Here is a 21820-nt window from a genome sequence, read left to right on the forward strand (position 1 = left end):
CCTTCAGGGTCCCTGCTTAGCCTCCTTCCACAGAAAGTCTGCATGGACAGCCAAGTTGGAGAAGCTAGAAGCCAGAGTTGACAAGCAGTGCTCTATTCTAAGGCTCTGGCTTTTGCTATAGACATGCAGTCAAGGACCACTGACACTACCCCACACACACAACTTCCCCCTCCCGCCCCACCCCCACCCCCCAAAGCCATTGCTCCATAAGGAGGTTGGTCTTAGTGGCCTGGGCCTGTAGTGGAAGGACTGAAGGAAAGGGAGCAACCTCTCTGGGCCCTCAGGGGGCCCAACCCTGAGCTGTCTGTCTCTTTTTGGTCGGTGAGTTTAGTCATCTCCCGCCCCCAAATTCGATAAGCCTTTCAAAAGAGGAATTTAAAGGAAGGGAGGGAGGGAGAGGGTCCCGGAAACTAGCAACTCAGGGAGGCGCGCAGCAGCTCCTTTGTTCCCATCAGGCGGGGGAGGGGTGGTATCCCGCTCGCCAGATGGCCGCGCCTGGACACTGAGCGGACTCCGGAGACCGCGGCACGCGCCCGTCAGTGTTCCCTATCCTGCCTACTGGTCCCGTCCATGGCCGCATCCTAGTCTCCAAGGCGGCCACAGAGAGGGTGGGTATCCGAGAAAGCTGGGCCACGATGACCGGTAGTAACCCCGCCTGAGGCGCCCTCCGCCGGGGTCAACGACCGCGCTTGCGCGGGGCCCGCTAAGCGCTTTGCCGCTGTTGCCGGCCCATCACCCTATTGCCTAGCAACGCCCACCCGCGCGCCGCCATTGGGCCACCGAGAACGGCCTCGGTGTCCAATTGGTCTCGATGTGGAGCAGGCCACGCCCCTCGGCTCCGCGCGCGCTACGATCACGGCGTGGAATTGCAGCGACACGGACCTGTCCCCCCGCGTGGCTCTGGTGTGCTCCTCAGTGCAGTCCCCAGTGTGTCCAAGCACGCTCGACCCACACTCCGCGCGCACAATGCACACCTGGCCCCGGCCGCGGGGGGTGGGCGGACAGAGATGAGGGCGTCGGGATGAGCCCCGCGTGGCCCGCGCGAGGCCGGGGGCGGGGACGGAAGCAGGCGGGGGCTGCGCGTTCCTTGTGCTCCAGCGCGCGCCCGTGCAGGGTCCCGGCTGGGGGCGGCGCGCGCGGGCATCACCCCACCGGCGGCGGCGCGCCGGGTCCCGGGGCGCAGCCCCGACGCTCATTGGCCTGGGCGGCGCAGCCAAGCTGTCAGCCCATGTGGCGTGGCCGCGCGGGGATGGCCGCGGTTTAAATAGCGCCGGCGCGGCCTAGAGGGAGCCAGAGAGACGGCAGCGGCGTCCCGTCCAGTTCGCCTGCCGCGCTCCTCGCTTGTCGTCTGCCTCCAGAGCCCAGACAGGTACGCCGCTGCGTTCGGGGTTCCGGGGCGGCAGGCCGGTGTCGGGATGCGGCGACTACAGTGGGAGGACAGGCGGGCGCCCATCCTCAGCACACCTGCGCTCACAAAAGCGCCGCCGCGCCCCTCCGACAGCCAGCCACCCGGCTGTGCCCCGCGGTCGGGCCGAGAGGGGCGCGGGAGGGGTGTGCGGAGAGCCAGCGCGGCGGTCGCTGTCACGTGGGCGCCGCGCCAGCCGGGTGCAGGAGGCTGGACGCCTCGTGGATGGGGCTGGGGCCTCCACTCGCACTGGGCGGCTCTGGCAGAGCGCAGGAGGCCGCGGTGGTACCCGGGCTCCAGTTTGGAGAGGCCAGATGAGGGTCTAGGTGCGCACGAGGCCCCAGGGGCCTCAGCGGAAGTCATCAGACCATCCAGGCCTCGCCGGCTAGGTGGCGCGGAAGCCTTCTCGTTGGACTACGGCTGCAAGGCCTGGATTGCCCTGGGCAAGTGCCTTAGGGACCCGAGGATCTAGCAGACCCTTCTGCTGCCTCGGCAGCAGGTTACAAGGTGTTTGGCCAAATGGCGAGAGGCTTTACATGTCTCCTATCCGCACCTAGCTGGGAATGGTACTCCCGGTCGGATCTTGCTGAAGGGGTCCATTGGAAGGGGATCTGTTTGCCTCAGCCCTACTAGGCCTGGGCACTCAATAGTAGTCGGGCCTGTTCCTTCTGGGTCCTTACCAAGCCTGGCGTCCTGGCTGGCCTTGAATGGCAGTCAATCTCCACCCTCATCATGAAAGGGAAGCGCGCCGGCTTCCCCGTGGCTTGAGGTGAGAGTGCTCCAGACCGTACTTCTTGAAGCCCCACTTCTGTTTGCAAGTTCCTGATTTGACTAGCTTGGGATGGAGCACCCAATAGACAACTGGAGATAGTGTGGTCTCAGGTAGCTCTGGCAAGGCATAGTAGGGTCAGGCCAGGTCAAGTGTCTCTACCTTGGAAGGGATGAAAACCTCAGAAGTAGCTATCAGTGCAAGGAGACCTGGTTACAGTTGGGTCCTGCTAGTTTCCACTGGGGGCTTTCTTGTCTCTTGCTCTCAGAAAATCAGGGCAGGGCTCGTAGGTGTGCTACCTGTGGATTCAGGTGGCTGTAGCTGGGAATGACTGTGAGAGACAGGCCCACCATGCTACCTTCCCCCACAGAGAAGAGCCATGGAGGAGGTGGTGATAGCTGGTATGTCGGGGAAGTTGCCGGAGTCAGAGAACCTGCAGGAGTTCTGGGCCAACCTCATTGGTGGTGTGGACATGGTCACAGCCGATGACAGGAGATGGAAGGCGGGTGAGTGTCCCCTCGGGGTCAGGCAGCAGGACAGACAGATAGAGTCTATGACCAAGGCACACCTGGAGATGGTGAATTCCCTGTAGAGCTAGCTGTGAGGTTGAGAACCAGTCAGAATGAAAAGGGGCAGGTGCCTTGGTCGGTCCTGCAGTGGAGGACACCAAAGGTGGGCCATAGAAAGGGACTGGCCCTTTGGATATCCCATCTACAGCCTATGCCCTGAGCTGCCAGATAGTGTCTAAGATGACTCTCACACCCAGCGGGCTCTAAGAGAGCCTCAGAGCAGCCCTACCTGATGGGCAGGTGTGAGTCAGCATTGGGCTGGCCTGGCCAGCCTCCGAGCAGGCAGAGGGTCTCCCAGTCAGGTTGGGGTTATCAGGGGGTAGTCCCAGCCTCACCTCCTACAGGTTTTGCTCTGAGTCACCCACACGTGGCTGTTTTGGGACATTAGCAATGAGGCTGGGTCACTTTCTGGGAGCCTTCCTCAAGAAGAGGGGCTTCTTGGTTCCCGGGCTTCAGAGGCTGTGACATTCCACAGGGCTCTATGGACTGCCCAAGAGGTCTGGAAAGCTGAAGGATCTGACCAAGTTCGACGCCTCCTTTTTTGGGGTCCACCCCAAGCAGGCACACACAATGGACCCCCAGCTCCGGCTGCTGTTGGAAGTCAGCTATGAAGCTATTGTGGATGGAGGTGGGTCACTGGGGTATTACTGCCCTTTCTAGAACATACTGTAATGAGGACTAGTTCAGTGGTGGAACACTTGTCTGGTGTGTACAAGAACCTGCACTTCATCCCCAGTACTGTGAAAAGGAAAAGGAAAGGCAACAATGATATCTTTTTGGCTCTGAGATATCAAGAGGTCAGAGAAAAGGCATGGCATGGGTCTCTCTAGCTATGTCCCCAACCCTGATGTAGGGCCAGTGGCTCAGGAGGCGGGGGCCCTGAGCAGGGCATGGTTTCACAACCCTACACTAACAGTGTCCCAGGCGCACCCTGTTACCCTAGTTTCCTCACGCCCCAGTGTCTGGTTGTTCTTGGGCTGAGGGCGGGGCTTACAGCGGGTGGCTCTGCAGGGGCTCAGCCTCGAGCTTTGTCGATAACCCTGTCTCACTGGCTGACTCTTATTCTGGATCCTGCTGCTTAGGACATGGACTTGTCTCCAGGGCCCCACGGTGGGCAGTCAGTGTGGGTTGGTATGGGCGGGGGTGAGCTTCAGGTTGGTAGATGCTAATTCGCCCTGCACTTGATACACAGCTTGGTGTACAACTGCCCTGGGGTACGATATAAGACCAGGGAGTGCAGGACCCTGGTAACCTCAGTGGTGAAAAGGAAGGCCCTTACCTTGGGCCTGTCTGGTTGCCCAGGCTCTATCAAAGGCTGGGCACGGCTCTCAGGGGGTTACCCACTATCCTCTGCTTCCCAGCTTGGACACTTGGCCTTTGTCTTCCTGTATCTCCTTATCACAGCCTGTCCCAGGGCAGGCTGCCCTTGGCACTAAGAACTCATTGGCCAGCAGCCTCCTGAGACCCACCAGTAACACCAGAGACCAAGGGAGTTGCCTCCAGACAATGCTGTTCTCTGTCTTTCCTATGGCCTCCTATGGTTGCTGCCTGACCCAGACCTTAGATCCACAGTGGCCCCTGAAGGCACCCCTCTTACCCCAGCCTATGTGGCTATTGCTGCCCCCGGCAGGTATCAACCCGGCCACACTCCGAGGAACGAACACTGGTGTCTGGGTGGGTGTGAGTGGTTCTGAGGCATCAGAGGCCCTGAGCAGAGATCCCGAGACACTTCTGGGCTACAGCATGGTGGGCTGCCAGCGTGCGATGATGGCTAATCGGCTCTCTTTCTTCTTCGACTTCAAAGGTGGGTGGGCGACAGCCCTGGGCACAGGCCCAGCTGTATGCGTCTGTGCGTTCACCTAGAGAGCCCTTTTGGACTCAGACTTTCTTATTTCTGGTGAAGGCTGAGTAGGGTGCTCAAGGCCCCAGGGGTGGGGTGTGGGACAGCATCTGCAGAGGGCACCCACCTCTGCGTTATGCCCTTGTCCACAGGACCCAGTGTTGCCCTGGACACAGCCTGCTCCTCCAGCCTGCTGGCACTACAGAATGCCTATCAGGCTATCCGCAGTGGGGAATGCCCGGCTGCCCTTGTGGGTGGGATCAACCTGCTGCTAAAGCCTAACACCTCTGTGCAGTTCATGAAGCTGGGCATGCTCAGCCCCGATGGCACCTGCAGGTCCTTCGATGATTCAGGTAAGGTTGGCCTGGGTCGGGATCATCAGGCTCCAGCCTGTACCCTGAGTGTGGCATCTTGGCTCCTGAGTGTGTGTGTGTGTGTGTGGACTCACAACACAAACACCACATCAGCCAAGAGCACCTAGCTGAGGTGTTGATCTAACCTAGGGAGTGGATATTGTCGTTCTGAGGCTGTCGTGGCAGTTCTGCTGACAAAGAAGTCCCTGGCCAGGCGGGTCTATGCCACTATTCTGAATGCTGGCACCAACACGGATGGCTCCAAGGAGCAAGGTGGGCATGGAGGGAGAGCGCGTACATAGATCACAAGAAGTGGGGAAGTGGAGCATGCAAGGCTTCATACCATGCCATACCTTCCGCCGCAGGTGTGACATACCCCTCTGGAGAAGCCCAGGAACAGCTCATCTGCTCTCTGTATCAGCCAGCCGGTCTGGCCCCCGAGTCTCTCGAGTATATTGAAGCCCATGGCACAGGCACCAAGGTTAAAGCACTTTCTGGCCCATACCTGTGACTCCTCTATCCTCACTAGAGGGACTTCCAGATGTAGCCTTAACCTACTCTGTCCCCTGCAGGTGGGTGACCCCCAGGAACTGAACGGCATTGCTCGGTCCCTGTGCACCTCCCGCCAGGGCCCTCTGTTAATTGGCTCCACCAAATCCAACATGGGACACCCTGAGCCTGCCTCCGGGCTTGCAGCCCTGACCAAGGTGAGCAGGCTGGGCTCTTGAGTCAAGAGTCTCTGTGATGTGGATAGCTGTGCACTGTGACCACCCGTTGGCCTACCCTGGGCTTCTCCCTGCCTACCAGCTGGCCCTTTGGCTGCACTATGGGAGAGTGGGCCTACTACCCTTGTGGCACATTCCCTGTGGTAGATGTGCCGACTTATAGCTTCTGGACAAAGGAAACACTTGGTTGTAAAAAGGACAGGTACAGTTCTGAGGAAGCATCTAGGCCTCATTCTAAGGCGAGAGAGGAGTGAGCCAGCATACGGCGTGCCCTTTCCTGCTGGGTGACCCTGTACACCTGCCTGTCCACTTGTTGGGACCTTCAGCTTGTTTCTACATTGGGAGATGTGAGGTTGTCTGAATGACCCATCTGTTTGGGCTTCTAGGCCTGGATTGGGAGCTTGTGAGCTCAGGCCTACGGTCCCTCAACTTGGGGACCATGCACCCTGGATGAGATGAAAAAAAAAAAAACATTGATGGCACAAGGCCAGCGAGGTCAAGGGTCTTGGTGCCCAGTAACCATGTGTTCTGTCTGCAGGTGCTGTTATCCCTGGAACATGGGGTTTGGGCCCCTAACCTGCATTTCCACAACCCCAACCCTGAGATCCCGGCGCTTCTTGATGGGCGGCTGCAGGTGGTTGATAGGCCCCTGCCTGTGCGTGGTGGCAACGTGGGCATCAACTCATTTGGCTTTGGAGGCGCCAATGTTCATGTCATCCTGAGGCCTAACACACAGCAGGCCCCTGCGCCTGCCCCACACGCTGCCCTTCCCCATTTGCTGCATGCCAGTGGGCGCACCGTAGAGGCAGTGCAGGGCCTGTTGGAACAGGGCCGCCAGCACAGCCAGGACTTGGCCTTTGTGAGCATGCTCAACGACATTGCAGCGACCCCTACAGCAGCCATGCCCTTCAGAGGTTACGCTGTGCTGGGTGTTGAGGGAGATGTGCAGGAAGTGCAACAAGTGTCTGCCAGCAAGCGCCCACTCTGGTTCATCTGCTCAGGTGAGCCTGCCTTCATGCTCCCAGGCCGACCCTTAAAGGAGGAGGGCGGTGTCCCTTTTCTTGAGGGTGAGGCTGGTGGGTAGCCACGCTGTGGCCCTGATGAGCTTTCTGGGACAGGGATGGGCACACAGTGGCGCGGAATGGGGCTGAGCCTCATGCGCCTGGACAGCTTCCGCGAGTCTATCCTGCGCTCTGATGAGGCTGTGAAGCCACTGGGACTAAAAGTGTCAGACCTGCTGCTGAGCACGGACGAGCGCACCTTCGATGATATCGTGCACGCCTTTGTGAGCCTCACTGCTATCCAGGTATGTCACCTGCATGGTGCTGGCATCCTCGGACTCTCGTGCCCAGGTCCTGCCTTCCGCGCCAGAGACACGTAGTCCCGGCCCTGTCCGCTGTGCAGGCAGAGCCTTGTACTGGGTACAAGCCTGGGGAAGGATGGGGCTCTCTCAGAGATCCCTGAGAGGCCTGGTCTGCTTGGTGAGCTCGGCTTTACTGTGAGGGATTGTCAGGCTAGTGACATGGCTTATGTCCCCACTTTACAGATTGCCCTCATCGACCTGCTGACTTCTGTGGGGCTGAAACCTGATGGTATCATCGGGCACTCCTTGGGAGAGGTTGCCTGTGGCTATGCAGATGGCTGTCTCTCCCAGAGAGAGGCTGTGCTTGCAGCCTACTGGAGAGGCCAGTGCATCAAGGATGCCCACCTCCCGGCTGGGTCCATGGCAGCTGTTGGTAGGTATCCTCCCAAGGGCCCTCAACCTCATTAGGCACCAGGATTGTTTTGGAAGGGGTTTCTGTCCTGGGTCCTCCAAAAGAACCAGCTGCTTCCGTGTAAGACGTGGGGTTGCAAAGGGAGAGGTCACTCTGTTCAGGTTATCTTTATAGGAGGCTTCAGTTCTGACCCCACAGGCCTGAGCAAGGTATAAAACCCCACACACATGAGATGAGGGTCAAGGAGCTGAGGAGAGCTGCTTACCAACCCTGGGTGTTCATTCCCCAGCTCCTTAGCTGCTTACCCCACACCCCTCAGGTGTGATTTCTGAGGTGAGGCCTGGTTCCTTTCGTACCACCTTCATAATGATGATACTTCTCTTGAGATCAGATACGGCAGTGGGTGAAAGTGCCCTGGAAGGTCAACTTTTGTCATTCCACTGACACCATTGGCCTTAGGTGGTGCTCATGGTCCAGGAGGATGGGCTGGGCTCGGGCTGGCTCTGAGGTTAGCCACTCTGCTTGCAGGTTTGTCCTGGGAGGAGTGCAAACAACGCTGCCCCGCTGGTGTGGTGCCTGCCTGCCACAACTCTGAGGACACTGTGACCATCTCTGGACCTCAGGTGGGCCTGCAATCCTAGCAGAACTTCTGTTCCCTGCATTTTTGCCCTGGCCCTACCTAGGAGGCAAGGCCTCCTCAGTCTGTGACTGCCAGGTTCTGAACCCCACCCCCACCCCCGAGCTACAGCTGCCTCCGGCCCTCTGGGTGAGACCTAAGCTGGGAGGCATGTACCTGACCAGGGAAAGCCAACCCAGGCCCCCTGACCACTGGCCTTGATGCCTGCAGGCTGCAGTGAATGACTTTGTGGAACAGCTAAAGCAAGAAGGTGTGTTTGCCAAGGAGGTGCGAACGGGTGGCCTGGCCTTCCACTCCTACTTCATGGAAGGAATTGCCCCCACATTGCTGCAGGCTCTCAAGAAAGTAAGAACCTGGCCATATGCCTGGACTTAAGGGCATGGCGGCTTGACTTCACCTGCTAACCCAGCTCCTGTGTGCAGGTGATCCGGGAACCACGGCCACGCTCAGCTCGCTGGCTCAGCACCTCTATTCCCGAGGCCCAGTGGCAGAGCAGCCTGGCCCGCACATCTTCTGCTGAGTACAATGTCAATAACCTGGTGAGCCCTGTGCTCTTCCAGGAAGCACTGTGGCACATCCCCGAGCACGCCGTGGTGCTGGAGATCGCACCCCATGCACTGTTGCAGGTGAGCACCTGGTCCGCCTGGGTTAGGCCCACGGCAGCCTGTCAGTCACTGGAGAAGGCGGGTGTGGCAGGGAAGGGGTCGGAAGCCAGCCCCCCTTTGTTCTGTGTAGGCCGTCCTGAAGCGAGGCGTGAAGTCCAGCTGCAGCATCATCCCCTTGATGAAGAGGGACCACAAAGATAACTTGGAGTTTTTCCTCACCAACCTTGGCAAGGTGCACCTCACAGGGTAGGTCTCCCTTCTTCCTGGTACTCACATGGGCCCACACCACCCCCATAAGAGGGGTTGCTATCGGCCTAGCTCACTTCTGGCCCTCGGTTCTCAGCTTGGCCATCTTGGAGTCTTAAGTCTTAAACTAGGGCCACAGGTGTTTGGGCTCTCGGGCCAGGTGTGTCACTCGACTCTTTTGTCACCAGCATCAATGTCAACCCTAACGCCTTGTTCCCACCTGTGGAGTTCCCGGCTCCCCGAGGGACTCCTCTCATCTCCCCTCACATCAAGTGGGACCACAGTCAGACTTGGGATGTCCCGGTTGCGGAAGACTTCCCCAACGGCTCCAGCTCCTCTTCTGCTACAGTCTACAACATCGGTGAGCCGGGCCCCGGGGTGTAGGCAGGCTCCTTCCCAGGCCTGTGGGCCAGTGCTGAGGTGCTTGTCCTTACAGACGCCAGTCCTGAGTCGCCTGACCACTACCTGGTAGACCACTGCATTGATGGCCGGGTCATCTTCCCTGGCACTGGCTACCTGTGCCTGGTGTGGAAGACACTGGCTCGCAGCCTGGGCTTGTCCTTAGAAGCTTGTCCTGTGGTGTTTGAGAATGTGTCGTTTCATCAGGCCACCATACTACCCAGGACAGGTAAGAGGCCCCTTTGGTGGGGGCTGCTGAGATTGTCATACCTGCTCTGCTGACCGTGCTTTCTCTATAGGAACCGTGCCTCTGGAGGTGCGGCTTCTGGAGGCCTCCCATGCCTTTGAGGTGTCTGACAGTGGCAACCTGATCGTGAGCGGTGAGTGGGACCTGACCAGGCCTGTGGGGCTGCGGACCCCAGTTCCAAGCCTGCTCCACACTCAGACCCTCCTTTTACCCTGTCTCCTACAGGGAAAGTGTACCAGTGGGAAGACCCGAACCCCAAGTTATTCGACCACCCAGACGTCCCGACGCCCCCTGAGTCTGCACCCGTCTCCCGCCTAACCCAGGGAGAAGTATACAAGGAATTGCGGCTGCGCGGCTACGACTATGGGCCTCAGTTTCAGGGCATCTATGAGGCCACCCTTGAAGGTGGGCGAGCACAATCCCCGAGTCAGTGAGCGTGCTTACCAGAGCTGCTCTCACTGCTGGGGACGGGAAAGACGGGGAGGAAGGAAGTAGAGGCCCTGGAGCAGGTGAGGCCCAGGGTGCTGACCAGCCCCTCCACTGCAGGTGAACAGGGCAAGCTGCTCTGGAAAGATAACTGGGTGACCTTTATGGACACAATGCTGCAGATATCCATCCTGGGTTTCAGCCAGCAGAGTCTGCAGCTACCCACCCGTGTGACCGCCATCTACATCGACCCTGCGACCCACCTGCAGAAGGTGTACACACTGGAGGGAGAGACTCAAGGTAGCTCTGGCCCTAACTCCATGCACTTGTGTCCTGGCCTGGGCATTGCCTACCCTAACCAATGTGTCTCCATAGTGGCCGATGTGACAACAAGTCGCTGTCTGGGCACAACGGTCTCTGGCGGTGTCCACATCTCGAGACTGCAGACAACAGCAACCTCACGGAGGCAGCAAGAGCAGCTGGTCCCCACCTTGGAGAAGTTTGTTTTCACGCCCCACGTAGAGACCGAGTACCTGTCTGAGAGCGCTACCCTGCAGAAAGAGCTGCAGCTGTGCCAGGGTGAGGACCTCAAACCTCCTCTCCTCTCCTTTCAGTCTTTCAGTCTTATCAGATGAGGCCTGGACGGTGGGGAGCTTGCAGTTGGTGAGAGCAGAGCCTACCTTCCACGGGCCTGCAACACAAAACTACCGTTGCTGCTTCTCTGGCCGTGGGCTTGTTCCTGTGGACAAGCTAGGAAGTGGGCCCTGGAGGTTGCTTGGAGGTCTTAGAGAGAGAACATAGGCCTTTCTCCCTCCTAGGTCTGGCACGGGCTCTGCAGACCAAGGCCACCCAGCAGGGGCTGAAGATGACCGCGCTTGGGCTAGAGGACCCTCCACAGCTTGGGCTGCCTCGACTCTTGGCAGCTGCCTGCCAGCTGCAGCTCAACGGGAACCTGCAGCTGGAGTTGGGCGAGGCGCTGGCTCAAGAGAGGCTCCTGCTGCCGGAAGACCCTCTGATCAGTGGCCTCCTCGACTCCCAGGCCCTCAAGGCCTGCATAGACACAGCCCTGGAGAACTTGTCTACGCTCAAGATGAAGGTGGCAGAGGTGAGTGCTGGAAAGGCTGTGTGCGTGGTTCCGGGCAGCCTTGGGCCCGAGCCTGAAGCAGGCAGTCATGAGGTAGCAGCTTTCTATGGCCTTTGTGCTGTGGTTTGTTCCATCATAAAAGATTGTGGGAAATATCTCACCACTGCCAACCCAGGGGATGAGATAGCAGAAAGAAGGCTTCTGGGAAAGAATCATGGGGCTTTGGGCTCTAAGCTGGGATGTCACAGCCAGAGTCTCTACAGGAGAGGAGGGTAGAACATTGAAAGAGCCTCCTGGCTGGCGCTGTCATAAGACTGAGCAGCATGGGGATGCTCACCCAGTCCCCAGGTTTTTCTGCTTCCTAGAGGTACCAGATCTAAGATGCTCTCCTACCCCAGGTGCTGGCTGGAGAAGGCCACTTGTACTCCCGCATCCCGGCACTGCTCAACACCCAACCTATGCTACAACTGGAATACACAGCCACCGACCGGCACCCCCAGGCCCTGAAGGATGTTCAGACCAAGCTGCAGCAGCATGAGGTGGCACAGGGCCAGTGGAACCCTTCTGATCCTGCTCCCAACAACCTGGGAGCGCTTGACCTTCTGGTGTGCAACTGTGCGTTAGCCACCCTGGGGGATCCAGCCTTGGCCCTGGACAACATGGTAGCTGCTCTCAAGGAAGGTGGTTTCCTGCTAATGCACACAGTACTCAAAGGACATGCCCTTGGGGAGACCCTGGCCTCCCTCCCCTCTGAGGTGCAGCCTGGGCCCAGCCTCCTCAGCCAGGTACTGCTCCCAGGCATGCAGGGCAGGTGAGGGGTGGGCATGATGGTTCAGCCGGTTCAGTACTTAAAGATTTCATGCACATAGGAAGAGTGGGAGAGCCTGTTTTCAACGAAGGCACTACACCTGGTGGGCCTCAAAAAGTCTTTCTACGGTACTGCGCTGTTCCTCTGCCGCCGAGTCACCCCACAGGACAGCCCCGTGTTCCTGCCTGTGGAGGATACCAGCTTCCAGTGGGTGGACTCTCTGAAGGTCAGGCTCTGGGGCTGGGGACCTTGCCTTGCCCTGGCGTGTGATCAGGCTCGAGGCTGACCCCTCTTTCTCCTGCAGAGCATTCTGGCTGCATCCTCCTCCCAGCCTGTGTGGCTGACAGCCATGGATTGCCCCACCTCGGGTGTAGTGGGCTTGGTGAACTGTCTCCGCAAAGAGCCTGGCGGACACCGGATTCGGTAGGAAAGACCCTGAGGGGCCCTGTTCTCCCTCCTTCCCCTCCTTCCCCTCCCTTCCTCCCCTCCAATCTTGCTATCCTTACCCACTTTGCCACCACAGGTGTATCCTGCTGTCCAACCTCAGCAACACGTCTCACGTCCCCAAGCTGGACCCTGGCTCTTCAGAGCTACAGAAGGTTCTAGAGAATGATCTGGTGATGAACGTGTACCGGGACGGGGCCTGGGGAGCCTTCCGTCACTTCCAGTTAGGACAGGGTGAGCCCATTGATGCCCTATACTTGACAGGCCAAGGAGGAGGTTGGGTCAGAGCTGTCCTGGTAGCCCGTGGCACCCTTGCTTTCTTCTCCCTCAGACAAGCCCGAGGAGCAGACAGCACACGCCTTTGTAAATGTCCTTACCCGAGGGGACCTTGCCTCCATCCGCTGGGTCTCTTCTCCCCTGAAGTACACACAGCCTGTGAGCTCAGCATCACAGCTCTGCACTGTCTACTACGCCTCACTGAACTTCCGAGACATCATGCTGGCCACGGGCAAGCTGTCCCCTGATGCCATTCCAGGTGACAGCCAGGGCGGGGTCTTTTGACTGGGCCAGTGGGAGTAGGGAAAATACCTGTGCCATAGCAGCCCAGTGAGAAGGAAGTCCTGCACCAGCTCCTGGGGAAGAGAGGGTTCCCCGGCCCCAGGGGCTGCACTTGCACCCTGACAGCCTGTCCTAGAATAGGGACTAACATGAGCCTCCCTTCTGTCTGCCCACAGGTAAATGGGCCAGCCGGGACTGCATGCTCGGCATGGAGTTCTCAGGCCGTGATAAGTGTGGCCGGCGTGTGATGGGACTGGTACCCGCAGAAGGCCTGGCTACCTCAGTCCTGCTGTCACCGGACTTCCTCTGGGATGTACCCTCCAGCTGGTGAGTGGGCGGCTACGGTTGGGGGATAATGTGATCTTAGTTGGTGGCCAGGCTGAGCTGATCCTGTGCTGTGTAACTTCAGGACCCTGGAGGAGGCAGCCTCTGTGCCCGTCGTCTACACCACTGCCTACTACTCCTTAGTAGTGCGTGGGCGTATTCAGCGTGGGGAGACCGTGCTCATCCACTCAGGCTCAGGTGGTGTGGGCCAGGCAGCTATTTCCATTGCCCTCAGTCTGGGCTGCCGAGTCTTCACCACTGTGGGTAAGGCCCCTTACTCTCCCAAGCCCTCGCTCGGAGCTTGAGCCCTGTGGCCCAGGCTCACTGGGGTCTCTCCTGACAGGCTCCGCTGAGAAGCGAGCATACCTCCAGGCCAGGTTCCCTCAGCTTGATGACACCAGCTTTGCTAATTCACGAGACACATCCTTTGAGCAGCACGTGTTACTGCACACAGGTGGCAAAGGTAAGTGCCCCCTCGGCCATTGCCTGAAAGTGGATCACGCAGTCAGTCCCGTCCCATCCTCAGGACGGAGGTATGGGTGAGCCCAGCATGACCAAGTGACCTGTTTGCCACCATAGGGGTCGACCTGGTCCTCAACTCCCTGGCGGAAGAGAAGCTACAGGCCAGTGTGCGGTGCTTGGCTCAGCATGGCCGCTTCTTAGAGATCGGCAAATTTGACCTCTCTAACAACCACCCTCTGGGTATGTATGACTAGTGGTCTGCAGAGTGGGTGGGGCTGGGGCGGGGCCAGGGCATCTGTCTGCGAACACGACTCTCCTATTCAGGCATGGCCATCTTCTTGAAGAACGTCACTTTCCACGGGATCCTGCTGGACGCACTCTTTGAGGAAGCCAGTGACAGCTGGCGGGAGGTCGCGGCGCTCCTGAAGGCTGGCATCCGTGATGGGGTCGTGAAGCCCCTCAAGTGCACAGTGTTCCCCAAGGCCCAGGTGGAGGATGCCTTCCGCTACATGGCTCAGGGGAAACATATTGGCAAAGTCCTTGTCCAGGTGAGGTGAGGCCCTCGGCACCCAGCCTGGCTTCTCCTTGCATTGTCTTTTCTAATTTACTTGCTTTGTTCTGTGTGGCGTGTGGGAGCTAGAGAACAGCTTGTAGGAGTTGGTTCTCCTGGGTCACCAGACTTCGTACAAGCGCCTTTACCTACTCAGCCGTCTCCCTGGTCCTGGGCTGCTTCTGAGCCACTGCTGCTTACCTGCAGGTGCGGGAGGAGGAGCCCGAGGCTGTTCTGCCAGGGGCTCAGCCCACGGTGATTTCCGCCATCTCCAAGACCTTCTGCCCAGCCCATAAGAGTTACATCATCACTGGTGGCCTGGGTGGCTTTGGCCTGGAGCTGGCCCGGTGGCTCGTGCTTCGGGGGGCCCAGAGGCTTGTGCTAACATCCCGATCTGGAATCCGCACAGGTAAGTGAGTAGGGGCAACTGGTAATGTCAGCTTCCCTTCAGAGGAAGGTGTTCTGGGAAGGGCCATAGGCCACTCCCTCTCCTCTGGTGCAGCTCCTTAGCCCTGTGTCCCACAGGCTACCAAGCCAAGCATGTTCGGGAGTGGAGGCGCCAAGGCATCCAGGTGCTAGTGTCAACAAGCAATGTCAGCTCACTGGAGGGGGCCCGTGCTCTCATCGCTGAAGCCACGAAGCTTGGGCCTGTTGGAGGTGTCTTCAACCTGGCCATGGTAAGAAAGGCATGCATGCTATGTGCTCTGCTTACGTCCAGAGCCTGAGACCCAGGCTGTTGCTAAGAGCAGTTAGAACCTCAGCTGCAGCAAGCACTAAAACCCCTGCTTCCAGGTTTTGAGGGATGCCATGCTGGAGAACCAGACTCCAGAACTCTTCCAGGATGTCAACAAGCCCAAGTACAATGGCACCCTGAACCTTGACAGGTGGGCGGTCAGTCCCTCCGTTGAGTTTTATGTGCGCTCACAATGTGTATGGGTCCCTGCTGGGTTTGAGGGTCTGGGGAGGGATGCCGTGCCATCTGTGGCCTTCTGGACTGCCCTGGGGTGGTTATAGGCACAAGAGTTGTCAGAGTCTGACATGTTCACCCATAGGGCGACCCGGGAAGCCTGTCCTGAGCTGGACCACTTTGTGGCCTTCTCCTCTGTGAGCTGTGGGCGTGGCAATGCTGGCCAAACCAACTACGGCTTTGCCAACTCTACCATGGAGCGCATATGCGAACAGCGCAGGCACGACGGCCTCCCAGGTAGGCCTCTGTCCAGCCCACCCCTGCTCGTGGTCTCACTACTCAAAGCACCTCACCCGTTGCTTCCCTTGCTCACAGGCCTTGCTGTGCAATGGGGTGCCATCGGTGATGTGGGCATTGTCCTGGAAGCAATGGGTACCAACGACACAGTCATTGGCGGCACACTGCCTCAGCGCATCTCCTCCTGCATGGAGGTGCTGGACCTCTTCCTGAATCAGCCCCACGCGGTCCTGAGCAGCTTTGTGCTGGCTGAGAAGAAAGCTGTGTCCCACGGGGATGGGGAAGCCCAGAGGGATCTGGTGAAAGCTGTAGCACACATCCTAGGTAAGCCAGCTCTCTGAGCCTCAGTTTTCCCATCTATGGAAGCAGAGGACAGAGTTCTGTGGTCTGTGCTCGGCTGGTGATTGGCAGTCATGCCGGAGAGCTGTGGCATGTACCTGCTGCTTACGTCCCCTTCTAAATGATGACCAGTTCTCCTGTTTGGCAGGCATCCGAGACATCGCAGGTATTAACCTGGACAGCTCGCTGGCCGAACTCGGCCTGGACTCGCTCATGGGTGTGGAAGTACGGCAGATCCTGGAACGTGAACATGACCTGGTGCTACCCATGCGTGAGGTGCGACAGCTCACGCTGCGGAAACTCCAGGAGATGTCCTCCAAAGCTGGCTCAGCCACTGGTGCGTCCCAGACAGCAGGTCATGAGGGTCCTGGTGTGTCCTCACAAGAGGACGTATGCTGGCTCACGTGCCAAGGCTACCCTATGTCCTCTGTCTTCACAGAGACGACAGCCCCCAAGTCCAAGAAAGACACATCCCTGAAGCAGAACCAACTGAACCTGAGCACCCTGCTGGTGAACCCCGAGGGCCCCACCTTAACACAGCTCAACTCAGTGCAGAGCTCTGAGCGGCCTCTGTTCCTGGTGCACCCCATTGAAGGTTCCACCACTGTGTTCCACAGCCTGGCTGCCAAGCTCAGCGTGCCTACCTACGGTCTGCAGTGCACCCGAGGTACTGTGCACGTGGCAGAGCAGTACTCACTGCCTTGGGCCTTGGTTCTTCACTAAGTGCTGAGCCCTCGCTTGTCGTTGCAGCGGCGCCCCTGGACAGCATTCCGAACCTGGCCGCCTACTACATTGACTGCATCAAGCAGGTGCAGCCTGAGGGGCCCTACCGCGTAGCCGGGTACTCCTTCGGAGCTTGTGTAGCCTTCGAGATGTGCTCCCAGCTTCAGGCCCAGCAGGGCCCAGCCCCCACTCACAACAACCTCTTCTTGTTTGACGGCTCGCACACCTACGTACTGGCCTACACCCAGGTGAGAGCTGGGCCAACTGGTCCCAAGCGGTGCTGCCTGTGTCTTGGCTTTGGCTACAGTTCTGGGAGGGTCCTGGTTACTTCAGCGCTTGCTGCAGCCATCTCTCCTTCCCTGACAGAGCTACCGGGCAAAGATGACCCCAGGCTGTGAGGCTGAGGCTGAGGCTGAGGCCATATGCTTCTTCATAAAGCAGTTTGTTGATGCAGAACACGGCAAGGTGGGCCTGGAGACACCCTAGACAGGGCAGGAAAGGCAAGGCTGGGAGGATCGGGGTCTGTGCGCCTTTAAAATGGACCGGGGAGGGCAGACTGCGGCCCCGCCCCACATGCTCAGAACTGTTCCTCTAGGTGCTGGAGGCCCTGATACCACTGAAGAGCCTGGAGGACCGGGTGTCTGCCGCCGTGGACCTCATCACCAAAAGCCACCACAGCCTGGACCGCCGCGAGCTGAGCTTTGCCGCCGTGTCTTTCTACCACAAGCTTCGAGCAGCCGAGCAGTATAAGCCCAAGACCAAGTACCATGGCAACGTGACGCTGTTGCGTGCCAAGACAGGTGGTACCTATGGCGAGGACTTGGGCGCTGACTACAACCTCTCCCAGGTGAGTGGGGCAGACGAGGCAGGTGCGCTCGCCACGGGCGGGGTGCTGAGCGGTGGTCACAGAATGAGACCTGAGTGTTTGCAGGTGTGTGACGGGAAGGTGTCGGTGCACATCATCGAGGGTGACCACCGCACACTGCTGGAGGGCAGCGGCCTGGAGTCTATCATCAGCATCATCCACAGCTCCCTGGCTGAGCCTCGAGTGAGTGTGCGGGAGGGCTAGAGCTGCCTGCCGTCAAGCCACGCTCCAACCCGCCACCAGAGATGCTCCAATCCCCACCACACCCTGAGTGCAGGGACTGGGGAGGGTCCTGCTGGTGGGACCCCCTCCCCCCAGTGGCCCAGCACCACCCTCTCCCCTGGTGGCTGCCACAGCAGGACCATCATGTGTCCCAGCCACCTAGTGGGGTTCCCAGAGCCACTGACTTGGAGACACCCTGGTCTGTGAAGAGTCAGTGGAGGCCAGCAGGAGCCAAACTGAGCCTTTTCTGCCGTGTGGCATTTGTCACACTGGTTATTTCTCTATTAAATTCTCATATTTATTGCATTGCTGGGAAAGACCCCCAGGGTTGACTCATTCCAGAACCCCCTAAAATGGGAGAAGCCATGTGGGGAAGATTTCTGGGAAAGATTTCTAGACTCACCATACACAAGCTGCTGGCTGGAGCCCCTTTTTGTCTTGTTTTGTCTTGGCCCTGCTCACTGCAGGGCAGGGTATGGAGAGGGCTGGTTCCCGGGGAACGAGGACCCCAGCAGACACTGTAGCCCATGGCCCTTGGTCCCCAGCACCCCCGGCTGCACCCATGATGCAGGGCCAACCTGACCCTGCGGACCGCACCGGGCACTGACTGTATTTGTTTTCCAAGATTCAGATTGCTGCTTGTTTTTTGAATTTACTGCAGCTTTCGGTGTAAAGAGCCATGTCTGGACTGTGTCATTTTTACACCAACCTGGTAAAAATGCTGCTCTTGATGCTCCTGTTCCCACATTAAACTGCACGTGAGCGAGTGCTGGCTTCTGTTCAGTCTCTTTCCTGAAGCCCTGGCCTGGCTTCAGGTTCCATACTTCTGGGTATTCCCCACAAGGATTTCCAGTGGCCACCATAGCTCTTCCAGTGAGAATTAAATTGGCCCAGTCCTTGGAGGGTGTGGCATTCTGTCAGAGTGTAAGAGAATTAGAGTGTGCTCCTACGTGTTTCAGCTTGTAGGCCTTGGCGCTGTAGTAAACAGACTCTGTCCACCTTAGTTGCCCCGAGGGCATCGGCTTAGTTGCAGCCCCACCCCAGGGGCAGAGAACAGCATTCTCTGCTTGTAGTCAACTGCGAGTTGGTGCCAGCCCCTCTAGAGGAAAAACTTCAGCAGTATGTGGCCACCATGAGAAGCATATTCCTGGAGACAGGTGACTTGACCAGAGCGGAGGGCTCACGCCTGCCTGAGTCACACAGAAGTGACCGTGTGTGTAAGCAGGAGTGGAGGTTACATGGAAGGAGGATCAAGAGAAAAGTAGGCACAGCCTAGTGGACCCACAAAGACGGCCACCTTGTATGCATTGGCTTGGGGGTAAGGCATGGGTCTTGCAAGGCAGCTTGTTGGCGTACGCAAGGTCCCCAGGCTTGAGTGTCCAGGAGCGACTGTCAGAAGGCCGCAGCATTCAGTCCTGTCCACAGGGAGTAGCAGACTAAGCTGTATCCTGGCCAGCTTAGAAAACTGCAGTGGTAGGGTACAAGTGGGGTGTTCAGAAGGTCCCAGTCCGAGTGATTAGCCTAAGACTGAAGCATCTGGTTGGCTCTAGTCACGCTTAGAAAATTCTTACAGCTCTTTTTGTTATAAGTTGCATGCGTGTTCCTTCCTGGGAAGGACCTGCCCTATCTCTATACTGTCTCTACCTAGTTAGTCTACCGACTCAAGGAACAGGTTTATAAACTGTCACAGAAAGACCTGGCTCCCTTCCAAGGCTGTGTGATCCTTAGAACTCACATATGCGTATGAGAGGCAATGAGATTTGAGACTCCTTGTGGCCACCTTGCTGCTTTTTGGGATTGCCTAACAAGACTTAAGCCAGGTCTGATGAGGTAGAGGCGAGTGCTATGTGACCTGAGTTTGATCACGGGAATCAATACAGAGGTGGGAAAAACTAAGTTGTCCTCTGACCTCCACACCTGTTGAGTGGAGCAAAACTAAAATAAATCAGCTGGGCAGTGGTGGTGCACACCCAGCGCTTGGGAGGCGGAGACAGGCGGATTTCTGAGTCTAGTCTACAGAGTGAGTTCCAGGACAGCCAGGACTACACAGAGAAACCCTGTCTTGAAAAACCAAAAAAAAAAAAAAAAAAAAAAAAGATTCAGGTAGAGTGCCAGATTTAACGCCTGGCTTGTCAGTATGACAGAGTCCTTAGATGAGTCAGGAACAGGAGTTGTCTGCAGCCTCTCTAAAGTAACATTTGTTTTATGTACTTCAGCAATAAAAATGGCTCTAAGGGGATAGAGAAGTGAATCAGGGTAGTGAAGTTAAAGGACCCAGATGAGGTTCCTGGCAACCCGTAGCAGCTCCAGCCTATGACAGCAACCCATGTCAGCCCAAGTGACCTGACATTTTCTACAGGAACCATGCAGCACCTAGATGTCCATGCAAGCAAAATGTTCACACACATAAAACTAAATTTTAAACAAAAGCTCAAATACCTTGAGGGTCAAAGTTTCTAAATAACTGCAAACAAAGCTCAAGACTAGAGCACTGGGTACCTGAGCCCCCATTACCCTGGCAGGCAGAGACCAGCCTGGACTGTATTAAGAAGCAGGGTAGGGGGCTGCTGGAGAGCAGTGGTGCACATACACACCTTCAATCCCACCACTCTGGAGATAGAGGCAAGAGGATCTCACTTCAAGGTGAGCCTGGGCCACACAGGAAAAAACCTGTCTTGGGGCAAAATAAAATAAAATAGGACAACCCCAGAAGAGAGACCTATCAAACCACCCACCCAGACAGACATGAGGACAGCCAAAAAAGTGAGCTAGCTGTAACAGTCCAGGTGTTCAGAATAGCAAGGTATGTAAGAAGCAAGAGGACTCTCAGTAAAGCAGGAGGGCAGTTCTGAGAGGGCTCCCAGAATGGGAAACAATCTGGTCGATCCTCTGGGGAACAGGATTTGTTTTATTTTAAAATAATGAACAGAGCTCAGGAAGAGATGGGACCTCATGGGTAATTGGGAGTCCCAGAGTAAAAGGGCAGGGGGTGCAGCTTGAGAGGAAAATATAGCCTTTGTGTAATGTGCACAAGGACCTGCTTTCAGTCCTTAGCACTGGAAGGGGGGCTGGAGTGGGGGGTCAATTTCAAACTTGTAGATTCAGGAAACAAACTCCAAGTTCAGGAAACATGTCATATGCTGAGGTCTGTCACAGTCAAGTCGCTCAAACAAACAAGAAAGAAAAATAACAGAAGCAAAAGCTTTTCTACTTGTGGAAATATGGAGCAAGTGATATTTCTACCCAGCCTGCACACACACACAGTACATAGTATCTGCTGAACAAGGACAGGGAAGTAAAAACAAATACTGAGTCCTAAATGTGAGATCAGCTGTTGGGGGTGGGGGTCCTTGAATATCCAGGGAATGGGGTGGGAGGAGCCTGGAGATCATAAGGGCATAGACCAAAAGGCCCCAGTCCCATAAAAGTATCCATGGCAGTGCACAGCTGTGACGAGCACCTGAGAGTCTGAGGCAAGATGACTACTAGCTCAAGGCTAACCTGGACTACATACCTGATCCACAGGTATGTGGGTGGGGTCATTTGGAATTTCTGAGGTCCTAGGTTCCATTCCAGAAACAGAAAGGGAGAGAGGGTAGGAAGGAGAAAGAGAAAGGAAGGCAGTAGTCAGAGGGCCAGAAGAGCCAGCCTAGCAAATCAATGGTAGTTTGGGCAAGGAGCCTACCACCTTACCGCAAAGCAGTATGGGAAAAGCCTATGGGGGTCAGAGATGTTCACTGGAATCCCTGGTCTAAAGAAATGAAGTTCCCTTCCCCCCTCAGAGGCCTCCCTACCTCAGTGACCGGCTAGGCAACAGTGGCCAGGCCTTTTGCCACTTTGGTAGAAGACAGACCAGCCAGACTGAAGGGCTGAAGGATTCTCACAGCTCAACACAGCACTAATACACCAAACAGCAAGGTTTGGTTTGGTTTGGTTTGGTTTTTGCAGACAGGGTTTCTCTGTTTAACGGTGCTGGTTGTCCTTCATTTGTAGACCAAGCTGACCTTAAACTCAAAGAGATCCGCCTGCCTCTGCCTCCTGAATGCTGAGATTAAAGGTGTGTACCACCACTGCCTGCAAAGTTTCATCGTTTTTAAAAGCATTTATTCACTAAGAACCAGAAAAATCTTGAATGGGAAAGAGTGTTGGTTAAAGCTGACAGGATGCTCTTAGAGAAACCGGAAGCAGTCAGTGGGCTTGGATGCAGTTCAAAGGTAGAGGGCTCATCTACTGTTCAGGAGGCCCTGGGTTTCATCTCCACAACTAGAAAACAGGGAGGGAGGGAGGGAGGGAAGGGGGGA

The 21820-nt window shown here is 57.1% G+C and overlaps 1 protein-coding gene across 2 annotated transcripts; it reads left to right on the forward strand.

The window, feature by feature from the left end:
• Window positions 1-1208: 1208 nt before the first annotated feature.
• Window positions 1209-18286, forward strand: Fasn (fatty acid synthase). Of its 2 annotated transcripts, none has more exons than XM_034504615.2 (43): window positions 1209-1369; window positions 2545-2680; window positions 3219-3371; window positions 4374-4547; window positions 4736-4936; window positions 5087-5209; window positions 5302-5417; window positions 5509-5643; window positions 6200-6662; window positions 6780-6967; window positions 7208-7397; window positions 7905-7999; window positions 8224-8358; window positions 8436-8639; window positions 8749-8864; window positions 9053-9225; window positions 9301-9492; window positions 9563-9643; window positions 9736-9915; window positions 10057-10236; window positions 10312-10515; window positions 10755-11041; window positions 11419-11805; window positions 11890-12054; window positions 12133-12251; window positions 12352-12506; window positions 12604-12807; window positions 13007-13157; window positions 13240-13418; window positions 13498-13617; window positions 13734-13856; window positions 13941-14164; window positions 14374-14575; window positions 14692-14843; window positions 14959-15050; window positions 15219-15370; window positions 15449-15694; window positions 15858-16046; window positions 16149-16376; window positions 16460-16680; window positions 16799-16897; window positions 17028-17279; window positions 17364-18286. In XM_034504615.2, the coding sequence occupies exons 2-43, from the start codon at window positions 2554-2556 to the stop codon at window positions 17499-17501; spliced, it is 7515 nt and encodes a 2504-aa protein (XP_034360506.1). In that variant the 5' UTR covers window positions 1209-1369; window positions 2545-2553; the 3' UTR covers window positions 17502-18286. The 2 variants fall into 2 exon arrangements, with proteins under 2 accessions (XP_034360506.1, XP_076791417.1); XM_076935302.1 differs by lacking the exon at window positions 1209-1369 and adding an exon at window positions 2152-2174.
• Window positions 18287-21820: the final 3534 nt, after the last annotated feature.

This window comes from Arvicanthis niloticus, chromosome 6, assembly GCF_011762505.2.
Source record: "Arvicanthis niloticus isolate mArvNil1 chromosome 6, mArvNil1.pat.X, whole genome shotgun sequence".
Classification (NCBI taxonomy): Eukaryota; Metazoa; Chordata; class Mammalia; order Rodentia; family Muridae; genus Arvicanthis; species Arvicanthis niloticus.